The sequence below is a fragment of the Coturnix japonica genome, chromosome 1 (assembly GCF_001577835.2).
Source record: "Coturnix japonica isolate 7356 chromosome 1, Coturnix japonica 2.1, whole genome shotgun sequence".
Classification (NCBI taxonomy): domain Eukaryota; kingdom Metazoa; phylum Chordata; class Aves; order Galliformes; family Phasianidae; genus Coturnix; species Coturnix japonica.
In genome coordinates this window covers 156,864,853-156,881,368 of record NC_029516.1, presented here as the reverse complement: position 1 = coordinate 156,881,368, position 16,516 = coordinate 156,864,853, and the positions used below count along the sequence as shown (strand labels likewise).

At 37.8% G+C, this 16,516-nt stretch overlaps 1 protein-coding gene across 1 annotated transcript in view; it reads right to left on the bottom strand.

Annotated features, from left to right (window-relative positions):
* Positions 1–2,517: 2,517 nt before the first annotated feature.
* The window catches only part of UBL3 (ubiquitin like 3), a 52,881-nt gene continuing 38,882 nt past the window's right edge, over positions 2,518–16,516 (bottom strand). The window contains exons 2-5 of the mRNA XM_015852008.2: positions 13,606–13,714; positions 9,706–9,792; positions 4,603–4,680; positions 2,518–4,286 (exon numbers count right to left, since the gene is read on the bottom strand). Coding sequence (XP_015707494.1) covers positions 4,234–4,286; positions 4,603–4,680; positions 9,706–9,792; positions 13,606–13,714 — 327 coding nt within the window. The 3' untranslated portion in view covers positions 2,518–4,233. The remainder of the gene's footprint in view (positions 4,287–4,602; positions 4,681–9,705; positions 9,793–13,605; positions 13,715–16,516) is intronic.

Here is a 16,516-nt window from a genome sequence, read left to right as displayed (position 1 = left end):
TTGTACTTCCCTGCTAAGAGCAGAGCTCTCACAAAGTTCATCTAATGGCTGAAGGACAAAAATTAATACCTTGCAGAAAAAAAAAAGGTTAATCAGTGATCACAACTGTTCTGAAATTTCTTATAATGACCCACCCTTTAAACCCTGCTCAGCTTTCCTCAAAAGTTATTTCTGGAGAAAGTCAGTTCCACTTATTTCAAGAGAAATATTCCTGTCAGAATTGAATGTCACCTCTAAAGAGGGATTTAAAAACTGGGCCAACAAGACTGAGGCAAAAGCAGACGCCCTCCATCTGTTTCCTCTGTGCCCATCTCCATCGTAGGGAGCTTAACCTCCCATTCTCTTCAGTATCTCTAATACTTCTCTGGCTGATCGTTTTTCTTACTGCTATCCAAACCCCTCGGAACTTGCAGTGCAAAGCATTTGCCGTGATGCCCAGAACTCAGCTCCCAGATGATCCAGGTATTATTGACACGTATTATTACCATGTATTATTACCAGCCTCCTGCCTCTTACTGGGAAATAAAACTTGATTCTCACAAACAATGGTCAAGACTCAGTATCTAGAACATAGCTACCCCAGAAGAAATAAAGGAGATAAGAGTTATTTACAGCTCTTCAAAGATCTTGATGTTTCCTCCAACTTAATTAAAGAAGTTCCACCAAGTTTGAACAGCGCAACAGTTTATGTTTTAAACATCAATTCTGATAGGACATGTAACCTAAAATCTGCTTAAGCTTATCCATTTAATTATTATAATATTACCAAAATTAGCAAAAACCCAACCAGTAGCCATGCTTTGCCCCTCCAGCAGCTAAACAAGTCCCTAAGGCTGCTTAAACAGTTATATTGCACTATCATTTAAGAAAGTAGAAGTTATAGTAGTACTTTCATTACTATCAGGCATAATTCCTCACATGTGCTAATGCTGATTTACAACTGATAGCACACGTGGTGGTGTGGGAGACAGACGTGATCCCTGCATGACATTTCAGAACATAAAGGGTTCTGATTCATCCTCTCCTCTCATCCTTAATGCCATCTATTAACTTATCCATTGGGAAAATAGCATTTCTGTTCAACAGTGAGAATCAAATGTCAAGCGCTCTAATACATTACCACACCATCCAACAGCCTGGCCCTGCAAAGATTTAGTCTTAATCTTTACGGTCTGCAAGTACTCTCTTGATTCCAATCAACAGAAAAGAGAAACACATGCATGAGCTTTAGCAAGGCACAGCAATCTGGAATTAAGAACTGCCAGTTTTGTTTTGACAAATCCGCAAGACAAAGCATTCAAGGAAAATGCACAGATCTTTCAACAAGCCTCCTCTGTAGGCTCCCATTCGTCTGTCACCACAGCAGAAACGCTGTAGAATGGAGCGTGCTCTAAGAACCTGAATGAGAACTAAGGGAACAGTTCTATTTGGTTTCTGCAGGAGTTGCGTTTTGACAAGCTCACATTTTAAATGTCAGGCAGTATTTACAGATTTGCTTGGACAAGCAAATATATTTCATTTGTCTCGACAAAAGGGAACTCCGCATACTTCGCTATTCCAGCCTGCCAAATATTTTAACCAGAAGCTACTGGATTTCCACGTATCCGTGCAGTATTAAAGCTTTCTGAAAACACGCTTACCTTACAAACATTTTCTAAAATCAATGCATCTTAAAGACTTTTCACTAATGAAACACCTTCTGCCTCAGCCCATTTCTTTCTTCTCCTTGTGTTGCCGTAACCAATTCCCAAAACACATAGATGGGCAACACTTTGGAAAAGGGAAGTTCCGTCTTATAGATGAAGATAACTTGCCACAAGGGGCTTTCTGAAGTCAATGTTTATCAAACTTTCTAATAAAAGCTTTGGTTTCTTTACATTTGCCAACCTAGTAATAACATTACATTAAAAGGAATTCCCTCCCAAGTTCATTTAGGCAACAAACACAGAATGATGCTGTCCCCTCAATTCTTAACACCTAAAGAGGAATGCATGCTTTTCAATAAGCTTAGAAGTACTTACAGGATGAGCATATTAAGCTTCTGTGAGGTACACCAGAGTGAGACATGGTAATATATTTACAATTGCAACTGGACACATTCGTATTCTTATCCAAGAAAGTTAAAAAAAACAACCCTATGCCACTTACTTCTGTTCACAAAGTACATGAAACGAAGCCGCACAAGTCACCATGTGCTCACTGTGGGAGCACAACTAAGGCCCTGCCCAGAAACTTGTTTGTGTGGTCACACGACAGGAATGTTCCCATCTTCCATTTAATTATTTGGTGCCGACAGCTTCATCTTTCTCCGAGGGGCTTAAGTGCTGCCACAGCATTAGTTTGAAGCACTCCAAATCTGAAGCCACCAAGCCAGTGAAAACAAAACTGAAGAGAGAAATTTTACTAACACTTCTCAGTGTATGTTCTTCCTTAAGTTCCTTACTCAGCTTCCAGATTAAGAAGCATTACTAAAGTTAACCAAGGACCCGATCACAGCCCTTTAAAGCAACACCAAAATGCACTACAATATTTTTTTATTTAGTTTACAGGGGAGTCTATCAGTACAGGTTGCAGAAAGAAAATGTTTAGTGCTATTTACAATTTGTTTTAAAACTCTGCTCTATACAAATTTAATTCTGATCAGTATGAACAATATTTCTGTAAATCTACTGCATATAAAGCATTTCATCAAAGCAATAACAATGGATAAAATAACCAGATTACAATTGAATGATGCCAATCATTCAGGAAAAAAAAAAAAAAAGGATTATATAGAACATCTTGTAAGAGTTGTGGACACGTAAGTACAGAACACGATGTCAACCTGTGACTTTCTTTTAAAGGCTAAAGCTATTTATATGGAATATTGTTCTATTATACTACACGCCAATCTATATTTAACTTCTATAGTTATGTATTTTATAAGATTTTTATTAAATATATTCTACACATATTTGTAATTTCAGCCAGGAAGAATTCCTCCCCAGTGAAAAAAATATAAAATCTTTCTTTTTTTTTTTTTTATTTTTAATTTTTTAATATTTTTTTTACAGATTTAGATGAAACTAGCTCATGCTTTAGTGCTGTGCAAATTTCTTTAGCATATCAACCTTTAAATTATTGATATGAAATAAAAGAACGGCATCCTTTTCATTATGTATGCCTTTAAAATTCAGCTTCTGATTTTAATACAATTGCAAGCACTAATACCAAATGCAGATTACGTAAAGAAACAGAACTAGTACTATGGCAGAGGTTTTTCTTTTTGCTTTTTAAACTTTAATAATTCTTTTGAAGTCTCTAATGAGTAAGCATGACACTGGACACTAAGGTACAGATGAGAAAGTGACTGAAAAACACCAATTGTCAATATTCAAATACATAAAACTGATTAGTAGATGTTTTCTAACATTTATGCACAATAATAAAAGCCTATGAACTACAGGAAATAACCCCTCCCATATTAAGGCTAGGAAATGCACTCTCTGCACTTGTTTGTGCTGTCTGAATTAAGCACTCACCTAACATACGAGACACAGAGTGCACGCGGTAACGAAAAGGATTAGTTTCATCAGCCCTCTACAGAGTGCTTTTAAATTACAGGCACATCGTTTTGTTTTAGTGAAAATATCTATAGTTAGAGTTGGTTTAGTTAGCATTCTGTGCCAGGTCGGCCACCACTCAGGTTGACTCAGGTAGAATTGACTTAAGTTATTATTTTTATTTGGCCATAAATGAGAGTTACTTTCACTATAGGTATACTATTTTCCAGTGTTGCATTATACATTGTAGGTTACTACCAGGTATCTCAAATGTTGTTACAGACTGTTGATGAGAAATATACTGTCAACCATACTTAGTGCAAATTGCATCTAGAAAGCTTGACTAGTTAGATCCGGTTAATAAGAGATTTTTGTGGTAGCAAAATGATTCCTGCTATGGAAAAGAACACATTAAGTTTTCAGGAGATCAAATTTCTTCAAGAACCGATGCACTGTAGGATTATTCAACAAACAAAAAGCAGGAATTTAAAAAAAAATAATAAAGTGTTCACAGATCTTTTTCTTTGAAAAAAGACTAATGAGACAGTGTTCGTGTAATAGTTCAGTTCCATGGATTTACAGACAGGCTCTTCCTACAAGTGTTTGAAGCAAGGTAGGGCCTCTTCTATTCCAGCAGCATGAAAGACAAAGACTATATTACATCACACTTAGCAGGTAAAGCTAACAGGGTTTACAGGATTACACAGCAATTGCTTTCTCCAGTTTTTTCACGGTTCCTTTGACCTGTGGAGAAAGAAGAAAGTTTTGCTCAGAAGCTGTTTCTAAAAGGATCCGATTGTTCTGTGTGTGAATAGAGTATGCTTAAGAGAAGAATGTACTTCATTTTCTGTTAATAAAAATAATGCATGTTTTTATTATCTACACACAAATTAGAAAAAAAAAAAACATGATATTTTGAAGTTTCTACATTTTACAAAAAACCAGAAAAGTAATTTCTTGGTCTTCTATAAACTTTTCTATTGTGAAATTCTTACGCAGCCTGAGACACAACTACTTTGCCACATATTTGAATAAGAAACACTTCTAATGTGCAGCTTACCTTGAGAATTTGGTTCTGGCAATGTCTCTCTAGCCACCAAATGCATCACTGTTGTTTTGCCAAAAGGAAGTTTTAATGCTGCAAAAGGAGAATGGGATATTTATAATACATTACTGCAATCTCTTATCAATTTAAATCAACCTTTACCAGATCTGCACCTGTTCAGAAGCTCATACATAACCTTTGAGCAACTTACTAAAAAAAATGTATACTGTAGATTGCCATCTTCGGACATGATAATAACAACTTAAGCCATGGTGTTCTTAGGAGTCATAGAATCGTATCATAGAACGGGCTGGGGTGGAAAGGACCACAGTGATCATTGAGTTTCAACCCCCTGCTGTGCGTAGGGTCACCAACCACCAGCCCAGGCTGCCCAGAGCCACATCCAGCCTGGCCTTGAATGCCTCCAGGGATGGGGCATCCACAGCTTCTCTGGGCAACCTGTTCCAGTGCCTCACCACCCTCTGAGTGAAAAAATTCCTCCTAACATCTAACCTAAACCTCCCCTGTCTCAGTTTAAAACCATTCCCCCTTGTCCTATCACTATCCAGCCATGTAAATATCCATTCCCCCTCCTGTTTATACACTCCCTTCAAGTACTGGAAGTCCACAATGAAGTCTCCCTGGAGCCTTCTCTTCTCCAAGCTAAGCAAGCTCAGTCCCTTCAACCTTTCCTCATAGAAGAGGTATTTCAGCCCTTCGATATTCTTTTTAAGAAGTTTAGCTGTCCTCTCACGATAGAAAGAGGAAGGCCAAGACTCAGGCACTAAGTGCACTTTATTCATAAAGATGAGAAAAAATGGCTACATCAGCCACTACATTGTTAGTTCTGAGACATTAAAAATACCAGCCACCACTGCAAAACTCATTCTCCCAAAATATACTTACACCCATGATGTGCATTTCTGAGATACAAAGTGTCTGCATCTTACTTTTTAATATTAAAGTGTGACATCACGGCATGTGCAAAGCATCAAATGTAGAACACGAGATCCGATAAGCTACTCCTCGCAACGCTGCCTATGTGGGCCTTATTAACAAGTTCAACAATTCATTCTGCTTACTGCAGAAACTAACATTATTTTTTCACATTCTAATTTAAATATATCAGCGCAATGCTGCATTAGGGATTTATCACTGCAGTATAATACTTACCAAGGCTTCTATTCCCCTTGAAATCATAATATTCTCTTCTGTTTATTATGTTAAACAAGTTCTCACCGATAGGTTCAGTATTAGGAACTTTATTTACTTATTTTTTAATCTTTTAGAAGAAGTTTTACAGGATTTTTACGTTGTTTTAGGTTTGTTTCCTCTCTCCCAATTCTAAGCACCTTTCTGAACTATTTTCTAGCGTGCAAACTAAACATGCACTCTTTTTAAGGTGTTTTTTTTCCCCCTCTTATAGAAGGACAGAAGTCAGTGAGAAATAGAAATACAACAATGGCTTCACCCTAAACACGCAAATCATTTTGACTTGAGTAGAATTTTTCCTATTAAGCTCAATTTATTACTTCTGTTTTCACGTAGAGTGCATCAAATAAATTTAAGTGAATAAATGAACGTCTCGTGGATCTGGAAATAACGGAAGAGAAAATGCTTTTACTCATTTTAATCACTACAGCATAGACAGAGAATTGTCCAGTAAAACAAACAAACATGATTTGCTCACTACTTGCATCTGATACAAGTGTAGCTACAACATCGCCAATAGAAGTGATTTAGTAGCCATGATTCCAAAGAAAAATCAAGTTCTGATTATAACACTGGTAAAACATACAGTGGCTACACTGATAAAAACATCCCTGAAGCAGCTGTACTGGATGAATAGCTGCCTCTAGAAAAACCAGACCTGAAAGTTGCTCAGTATACTTGAAGCCTGCAACTAGAAGCTACTGACAGCCTGCAGTCTGACAGGATACAGTACTCCAGGAACTCATCTCTGTGCTACAACTGAGAACTCTGTAAAGAGCACATTAAGAGCCTGTTAAACTCAACATAAAATGATTTTCTTCATTACATAAATTCCTGGGCCCAAGAAAGACCAAGATTTCACAAATTAATCACATTAGGGACATCTTACATAATGTTAAGACACTTGAGGAGACTTGATTAGCGAGTCGTGGAGATTAATTATTTACAGTAATCAAGCAAAAAGCTCATTTTTTTATATTAATTTATTTCAGCTAGTAGTTTGCATAGTTCAGAAACTGTTTGCTTTGGAGCACCATGAAAGAAAGAAAGAAAGCTTCTAAATTAAGCCCAGTAATCCTTTCCTGCTATCATCTTTGCTCTTTCATTCATTTCCCTCACTTAAACTAAACCTTTATTTAATTCCTTTCTCATCTATGTAATTCTGCTTTTATTCCAGACTTTCTACTGTCAGATTTCCCCTCTCACTCTCTCTTTAGTACATGTACAGCACAGGGCAGGATGACTGTCCCTCTTCTTTTAAGTAGGACACTGCCTATAGCCACTATCCAACAAGACAAAGACAACCAACATTGATGTACTAACGCCCTAATTATTCCAAGTATTTTATTTCAAATGCAAACTGGAAACTAAACATGTAAGTGAAGGATATTATTATATATATTATTATATATTCTTCTGAATGTTAATATGGAACTTCCTGTGTTCAAGTTCTAGGCGATTGCTCCTTGTCCTATAGCTATACACCACTGAGAAGAATCCATTTGCCTCCCCATCTCTCTTTAGATATTTATAAACATTAATCAAATCCTCTCTTCTCATCCAGTTTCATCTTTCAGACATTGCATACAGCATTCTTAATAAAATCACAGAATTGCAGGAGTTGGAAGGGACCTCTAGAGATCATCGAGTCCAACCCCCAAAATCACTTGATAATCATTTTACTAAATCATTTCAACAACATACAACCCACCATCTAAATCAGCAATCCAGTACACTGTCATAGCTGTTACATTTGTTCACAAGATTGAGGTGAACGTATCCATTCAGAAAAGGTGAAATAAATGGTTCCTTTAAAACGCACTTTTCCACTCTGAAGAGTCTTTTCCTTCAATTTTCTTTTTTTGAGGACTCTGCATTTAAAGGAGCCTCATTTTTTATGTATGTGAAGCTACAGCAAGAACACTACTATGTCATTTTAAATGTGATCAAAATGGACTTGTGTTTAAGAAGCCACACCACACTGTTTCCTTGGAAACTCTTGTTTCACGAGTTGATAAAGCTTCAGTACACAGTAAGTTCAAATTCCAGTCAATATTTCCTAATCACCTAAAGCAAATAAAACACTAAGTGCTATAGCAGTTGTATAGAGCTGCAGATAGAAAAGCATAATGGAACTGTATTACAGTGACACAAGAAACTAAATATTGTATTTAACAAGAAAGCTTTTTTCTACCCCTACTTTTAAAATTTACCAGTTTACTTGGGGTTATTAGTGAAACTGTAGTAATGAAATAACAGCCTTTCCAGGCTGTTACAGGAATTGTTGTTGCCCTTTGAGTTGTTTACCTCATTTCAGATAGATAAACTCATTCCTACTACAGTAAGGTAAGCTGCTCTCTTAGATTTTATTTTATTAAAAACAAGACAGCAACAAACACCTTTGAAAAACACTAACATACATGTCAGGTATGTCAGGTCCTTAGGGTAAAATTGTGATGATTAAATCGCAACGCATGAGCGATTAACAATGAACTGAAATGCCCAGAACCAAATCATTCAGAACACAGGGATTGAGAGAAGGTAAAAGTCAACAGCACACAGCTATTGTATTTCCACGTAACTTGTTCAGCAAACATTCAAGACTGCTTCAGGTTTAGACAGATATCAGTGAAGTGAACAAGCACTAGTAGTTAAAAACAACACCCACAGGTGAATGGTGAAGAAAACCCCATTTAGCTGTATTTGCCTGGAAAATGTAAGGCAAGATCCACGTCTGTAATTGCAGACATGATCCAAGAGTTAACATTTGCCTTTCAGCCTTTCTCCAACCAACGTTAGCTACACACATTGGCACCAGGTAAACATACAAATTAAAGAGTAAGTAAAAATCTCAGAGTTCTCTCAGCTGAGGTGACAATCATCTTTTCAGTTTATACAGCAGCATTAAAAATTGATTTATATGGAGAGCAAACCTATTCTAAAAGTACATCATCAGCCAACGTTAGTAATGGCAGACAATGAATCAATGGCTTTTTCATCCCAATCGCTCCATAATGGAAATACCATCATAAGCAGTCCAGAAATATTCCTTCCTGGTTCACATAATCTTCAGAAACATTTCATTAGTTATTTTGTATTGCATTATCCTCCCTGTATAGCAATCAAGCAAACACATGAACACCCAGGGAAGGTAAGAGTGTTTATTTTTTAAACAGCTTGAATATATTCATTGCAAAAGCTATTAACTCTGACAACTTAGTAGAGATAAAAGGAAAGATCACTGTCACAAATTTGTGTCAAACCTCCATCCAAGAGAGCCATCTAAAAAAGTACATAATTGCAGAAAAACTTGCCACAAGGGGGCATAATTGAATTGCATTCTCTGAGTAGATAAAGGGGAGCCATTTAGTTTTATTTTCACCTAACTATGCAGTTGTATCCCTGGGAGAGCACTGGACAACAAGAATGCTTCCCCTCATTCTCATTCATAGGGTGTATGTATTCATTGCACTAAGGTTTAAAGCACTGTTTACTCAACTATCATAATCTTTATCCAATATTTTAAAACACTCAAGTATTTATGTAGTAACTTGCCCTCAAATCAGGGTAAGAAAAGTGGAAAAAATATTCCATTTGGCAAGGCAACAAATAAAAGCAGCATCACCATTTATTTCTACAGGAGTCTAAACTGACCAGCTGGTACAGCCCAAACTTTAACAACTAGTCATAACAGAACAGCAAAATACAAGATAAGATACAATATGTCATTCCACGCCTAAGGAAAATGGTATAAAGCAAATCACATTGTGATCCTGAACAGGGAAGTAATATTTACCGCATTGGAAAATAATAATAATAATAATAATAATAATAATAATAATAATAATAATAATAATAATGCTTTTTGCCTTGTTGTAACATGGATAATGAAAATTACTTTCATACCTCCTAGTGTCACATTGCCATGAAGAAACCTCCCTTGATAAATAAGCCGCAAGATATTTGGACTGCTGACTTGTTCTTCTTCCCAATCTGAAAAGTAAGAGAATTTCCAGTTATGTTGCAGTAGCAGCTCTTGTTATTTCTCTCACCTTCTGGAAGAAAAGCAGTAACAGGACTCTCCTGCATGAAACACTGCAAAGAACACAGACTGAAGAAAAACAATTCAACTGAAATATGTTCTTAAATGTGTTTGACGCTAGGCACTGAAACATCTAATTGCATGCCTGCAAGTAGAAGTGTTATCAACTTATCTAGCCGACCGCATGAGATATTTAAGATGCATATATACAAGTCCTGAACAACATACTTCTAAGGGCAAGCTGGCTCCTGTTTACATTGATGCTTACTACTCGTTTTGCTAAAACTGTGCTTCTTTCTTCTTTGCACAGCTCTGGGGGTTCTCAGGCTGAACTCATCCTCCCCACACTGCTGTCTAACTGAAGCCTTTCTCCAACACTTACATACAGCAGTGCATGTGACCGGTCATTTGAAACAGGGCTCCCAGATCACAGAACCGAGTGCACTGTGGGTTGCTTAGCGGTACTCGATGCCGACCAGCTTGAGCCAGTTCCATGTCCAGAGGCGGCAGGGAACTAAACAGCCCAAACAGTCGCTGCAGGGAGGCTGAACAGAGGGCTCACACAGAGGAGACATTTACTGGTATGTTTTAAGGAACGTCTCCAAGAACAATCTGGGTATGTTTTTATGGAGCAAATAGCGATTCGGGAAAAACAAGCATACATTTTCCTATAATGCATTTCCCATAACTCCTAGGCTGTAATAAATCATTTATAAGCCAAGATGATCGTTTCCTACTCTTTCACTGTTCCCTGTAAAAATATGAACAAATACATCTGCACTTTGCTTTTGGAATAAATATAAAAACCTTTAAATATTGCATTTAAATGGGCTCTCTGGGAGCAGTGTCTTCTGTTTCTCAGCTGACCAGATATCTGCTAACAGCTGCTCACAAATGTGCTCTTTTGCAGCTTTTGTAGCGTTTGTATACCAGAATGAATATTCAGCAGGGGATGGTGACCGAAGACAGAGGCCAACCTGTTAACTGGGAACATACAATTAGCACACAGACAGCAGCAAGGCACCACAAAAGGAGAACTGAAAAGGGGAAAGGAGGAAAGCAGTGGGCAGCCGGTGGGAGCATGAGGGTGGCTGGGCTGGTAGGCAGGGCAGCAGCTGTAGGGTCACCGGGTGCAGGCCTGGGCAATGGGCTTTGATAGAACTTGGCAACCAGAGCCATTTCAAATATTGCCACTCGTCGTCTGGCTCGATTGTCTGGCAACGAAAGCACGTGCCATTTCAGATGTGTTGGGAGCAGGACTAAGCTAAAGGCTGGAATTATCACATTGCTGGGAGAAACTCCTTTTTGGAAGGTACCAGGTTTACGTAATTATATTTACTCTATAGCATTTGAACTGCAAAGAGTCTGGCTGTAAAGATCAGCCAGTTTACAGTACCATAGTGATACAGAACAGCAACCAGAAGACAACAGACTGTATTTTGGCAGAGGTATTTCCTCATTGTTAACCTGCCAATTTACCCATCTTTTTAATTCTTGCTTCTTGGCTTGCAATCTGAAACATTTCTGACACTATTTCAATTTCCAAATTCCACTGGTAACCAAGTGAGTCAAGGAGAAAATATTTACCTATGACCTTCTTTTCGTTTTTTCCCCAATTTCTTCTTCTTATTAAAGCTTAACAGATAATTCCTGAACAAAATGTCTTTTAAAGTTATTTAGAAGAAAAGGGATGCAAAGGAACAGGAAACCTACCTACATTGTATACATGGATATTAACTTAGCGTTCTCCACTACGAGCCAGGAAATCCTTAATCAACAATTGCATTACCAAAGGAGGAAGAGAGGTTTGGCTTAAACTCTCAAGCATGTGACTGAAGATACTTCATGGTTGGTTTTTTTCCTCCCCACAAGATCATGACAAGTCACGACAACAGTAAAAACAGTGATTTCATATCCTCTCCATTTCAAACAAACTTTTGTTCTCCTTCAGATTTCTGAGTCCTATGGCACAGAGGGGTGCTCTCACTTAAAAACCAGCTAACAGGCTAATAATGTATATGACAACCTATATACTTTTCCCAAGTAGTTTCTTCCTCGGTCTTTTAAATTGCTACTATCCTACTTCGTGCAGGCAATTAAATATTCATGAAGAAGGTTCTGAGTACTCCCGTGGGATACCAGGTAATCAAACTGATGCTTCCCATGTCCAGTTCTGTTTTCTATTTTCTCCATGGTGAGATTTTAAAGGCTGAATTTCTTCTCGAATATAAACTCTGCCTGCAACCTTCAAGCTCTTCACATGGGAAAAGATCAGATCATATTAAAAATATATCTGAATAACAGAACACTACCTAACTTTCAAATATCGGGCAATATTTGCACCTTTGATTCTGTTCTGTTAACTTACATTATGCTTACCAAAATCAGTGGCTTTCCCAGCTTTAAACCTTTACTAGTGTAAAGGAGAGCTGAAGCAAACTGATATCACACACTCAGTGCTACAACCAGTGAACATACTTTTTGCTATAGTGGCATGAAATCACTTTAATTATTATGATTTCCCTGGTTATTCAGTACTAGTTCATACATTATTTCACATGCCTAATATAATGCTTGCTAATCAAATGCCCCAACACAAAACGAAAGCACAAAAGAACCTTTTGCTTCTGATTGCTGCTGCATTTTGCCATGCATATAAAGAGGCATGATACAGGCTTTAGACTGCAAGACCGCATGTACGGAAATAAACTTTATATGCTCACATTAAAATATGTACAATAGCTACAAATACGTGACATCAACCAGAAATGTTAGCATAGAAGTGTCGTGTATCTGACATTTTAGAAGACTACAAGCCTCTTCCTTCATTATTATAAATGCATAGTGCTGCATATGTAATGCTACATCCCAGCCAAATGAGCAACTACAAAAACTCCGGTTCTTACTGATCTAAAAGATCAGTAGGCTTAAAGTCTAAAATACAGATTATCAACATTAACTTTTTGGCATGGTTTATTATCTATCCCACCTCTGTGAATAACACACAACAGAGACAGATATTGTAGTGTTGTAGACTTGTGCAAATAATAGTCTTTTTCATCATTAAAATAGTAACCCAGATGAAATCCTGTACCAAAGGAAGCATTTTCTTTCATCATATGTAATGCTATGTCTGTGCTTTGGCTATTTTCCCATGAAATCATACTCAGGGAAAACAGTAGCACTTTGTCTTTACAGAACTATTCACATATGTGAATAATACACCTTAGTCTTCAATTCCAATTTACAAGAGTAGCATTTCTGCATAGTACCAAATATATTCATATAAAAACTCTTAATTCCCTCTCTGTCTTCTAATTCCTCTTAAAACCTTCTTTTACACTTCATTTTTCCTTGGGAAAATATTGACACAGATCCTTTCCATGATAAGGCAGTAGTGAGAAAAAGTTGAGACTCAATACCACAAATGCATTTCTGTGACACACCATGTTTTCCACTAGCTGACCTCACATAAGTAGTTTTGTATCTCCAGCATTTCGTGGTCTTCCACTTATCATATACTCTACCAAAATTAACCAAGTATCGAAAGATAAAGAAGTAACTTTGGTCTGGGAAAGTGAGTTTTAGAAACAAAGTAGGAAACAGTCAAGAAATCTAAACCTAAGAAACAAACAAATATTAAGACGACAATTTTACTTTATGTAAATCTGAATGTTGAGAACACATTTATTAGCATTTCAGTCTGAAAACACGGGGAAGCTTCAAACTTGCCATTAAATTGCCAAAGGCACACAGATACTCACCCATCGGCCAGTTGTCATACACATGTTTTGCAATATCTGCAGCAGAGTCATTTGGTGAGAACAAGAACTCTTTCGTTTTTCCGCTTACCAAGATGAGGCGCAAATTTATCTGTAAATAAAATGCACTATTAAGAAAAGAACTGAAGAAGGCTTAATTACACATATTTTTAAACACATTACTACAAAGTTGTCATCGGTTTTGGAAAAGGAATTTCCCAAAGTGATCTGACAATACACTCAGTGTTAAAAACTGGGACAAAATAGGAAGATAAAATTTTAACAGCTGACATTTCTGATGTTGAACAACAGAAGACTGTGATAGGTAGTAACCAAATTGAGGGATATATGAAGAGCTTGTTATGACATGATTTGCATTGCAAAAGGAAATCAAATTGGGTTGCACAAGTGACTGCTAGCAAGGACCACCAAAAGTATCTGTGTAGCCAGCACCTGCAATGTACAGGTCAAATAGGAATCCATGTTTCTACATGGACTTCATGCTTTGGCCTACAAGCCTGAATCCTGTGAACTTTTAGGAAGGCCTTGGCAACCTAACTGCTCAGATGCTTTTTCAGATCAAATTCTCATGTTGTACCCCATATTCACAAAACCTTTTCTTCTTGGAGCTATTTTTTGTTGGAAATCACAAAATTATTCTTCTAGTTCAAATACAATAGGAAAAATTTATAGTGAAGACCAAACTCGCAAGAATTCTGCAGGGTCAAATATCTCAGTGACAACCCTGCCTCATCTGTCCATTTTTCTGGCTACTTCTGAAGCCTAATCTATCTTAAATGCTTTGGCTTGGATTTGTTTCACCTATCTTAGAGGATCCAGTAGAAATAACCAAGTCACAGTCTCCACCATGCTATACACTTCATCAAAGCTACCTTACCACGTACTGTTCCTTCCTAATCCCTTGTTAAGGTCTGTAGGAAACCAAAAGCTCTGCTCTCAGCCCTGGGAAGAAGCCAACCTGGATCTGTTTCTGAGGAAAGGCCACCACCACCAAAGTGTCACCGCATTATCCCTGCCTGCATGGAACACGGGAAATCACACAGAATCCTCAAGAACAGAAGCTCCAAGAGTGCTGTTCAGTCACAGGAAACATTCACTACATGCAGAAAATTCAGAACACACCTGGGCTGGAAGTGTGCTATGGTTCCATTTTCACTGACATTTCCAGAGTGATTAAGGAATTATTTCCAAATCTCACCAAGATTTAGTCGCAAAAGTAGACCAAGATTCACTATTCAAGTTCACTCCAAAGAATTGCAACTTCAAGTTCTATGACAACATTTGGCAATGGTCAGCCTATGCCACTTGTCATTTTGCTTATATCATCTTTCAGTTGAAATAGTTCCCCCCAGCCCTTCAGCAGTCTCCACCTGTGTATTTATAGGCAGCACACAGATAATTTCTTTAGCTGGACTGCACAAGACACGCTCTTCAAGTTTTCTCTGGTGAGACACCATTTCCCCTTAGCTGCCTGTCTCTCTACATGTTTTTCTTTCTCTCCTCAAACCAGATGACTGTTTCTGAAGTGTACCAAATGATGTTTCACCAGCTGCTGCTTATAACACCACCAGTAATTTCCTCCATCTACTGGAAACATCCTCTGACTGCCTCCCAAGAACACACAGATCTCCTTCCTAACCACACCACACTTAGTTCAGTCACGATGTAGCACAATCAACCTTCATCCTTTCCACCTTCATCCTTTCCATTATTTAGCCTCAGAGCTTATAACTGACATTTGAACTGTAATGCCTTACAGCTCCAAATTTCATCCCACTCGTATTGCTCCATTTCTCGCAGGGAAAAGAGGAAGGAGCCTAGTGGAAAGAAGTTGGCAAAACCTTATTTTGAGCCACCAAAATGTTTTGAGATCTCCCCAGTTTCTGGGTTGAGTCCTATGAAATCACCCACGTGTTTCCATGTTTCCTTCTTTCTATGGAAAGAAGATTTTTTGAACTTTGCGTTATTATTTTGTTATATTGTGTTATTATCCTTTTGTCATTAGAGGAATAACACGAAGACTGGTCTAAAAATTACTCCACAGAAATTCCAGTAATGAGCCCTCCCTGCCCCGGTTTCCCCCAGCTCTCAGTTCCTTTATGTTAGGCTCTTATTTTCTCTCTTAAATCCTGGTTTCTCCAATTTACCCAACAGTTTGCAATCTGGCATCACATCAGTTGGTATGGATGTATTCAGATCAAACTATAAAAACTTCTATTTAGAAAATCAGTTCTTTTCAACGAAAGTCAATTTGCCATCATCTGGCTTTCAGAAGTGCGGTGTGCTGCCTTCCACTCCACTTTCTCTATACCTCATTATCTTTAATTATCCTTTAAGCGTTAATGCATCTCATTACGACCCCAACAGACTGCCAAAAAATTTAGGAGGTTTAGACTGCGTCACAAGCTGTCATTGTGCAAGGGAATGGGCTGCCTGTTTAACAAACAAACAAACAAACCGACCCCAAATATTCAGCAGCGGTGTCTGCTGTGCAAGCTCATAGATAAAATGAGAAGCTTCCTTCGCTAGCAGCTTTATTCCATCCTCACCTCCCCACAACATCTACATCCCCTATTCCTGACCATCTTGCTCCCTCTAGCCAAGTAGAATCATAGAATCATGAGGTTGGAAAGGACCTACAAGTAGTCCCCCAACTCTGAGTTTAAGGATATTATCTAAGGATTTATTTTCCCTTATCAGTGTGTAGTTTATCTGTGGTGGGGTTTACATGTTCTGAAGATGAGAACACCTTTCCTAGTGTGCCAAACTACCAGCTCCTTAGAGTTTGGGGATCTGGATCCTACAAGGAGAAAAAAAATAAAACAATACTGAAATAATATCAGTCATGCTCAGTAATTAAATTATTAGGATACAGCTTTAATATAGAACTGAA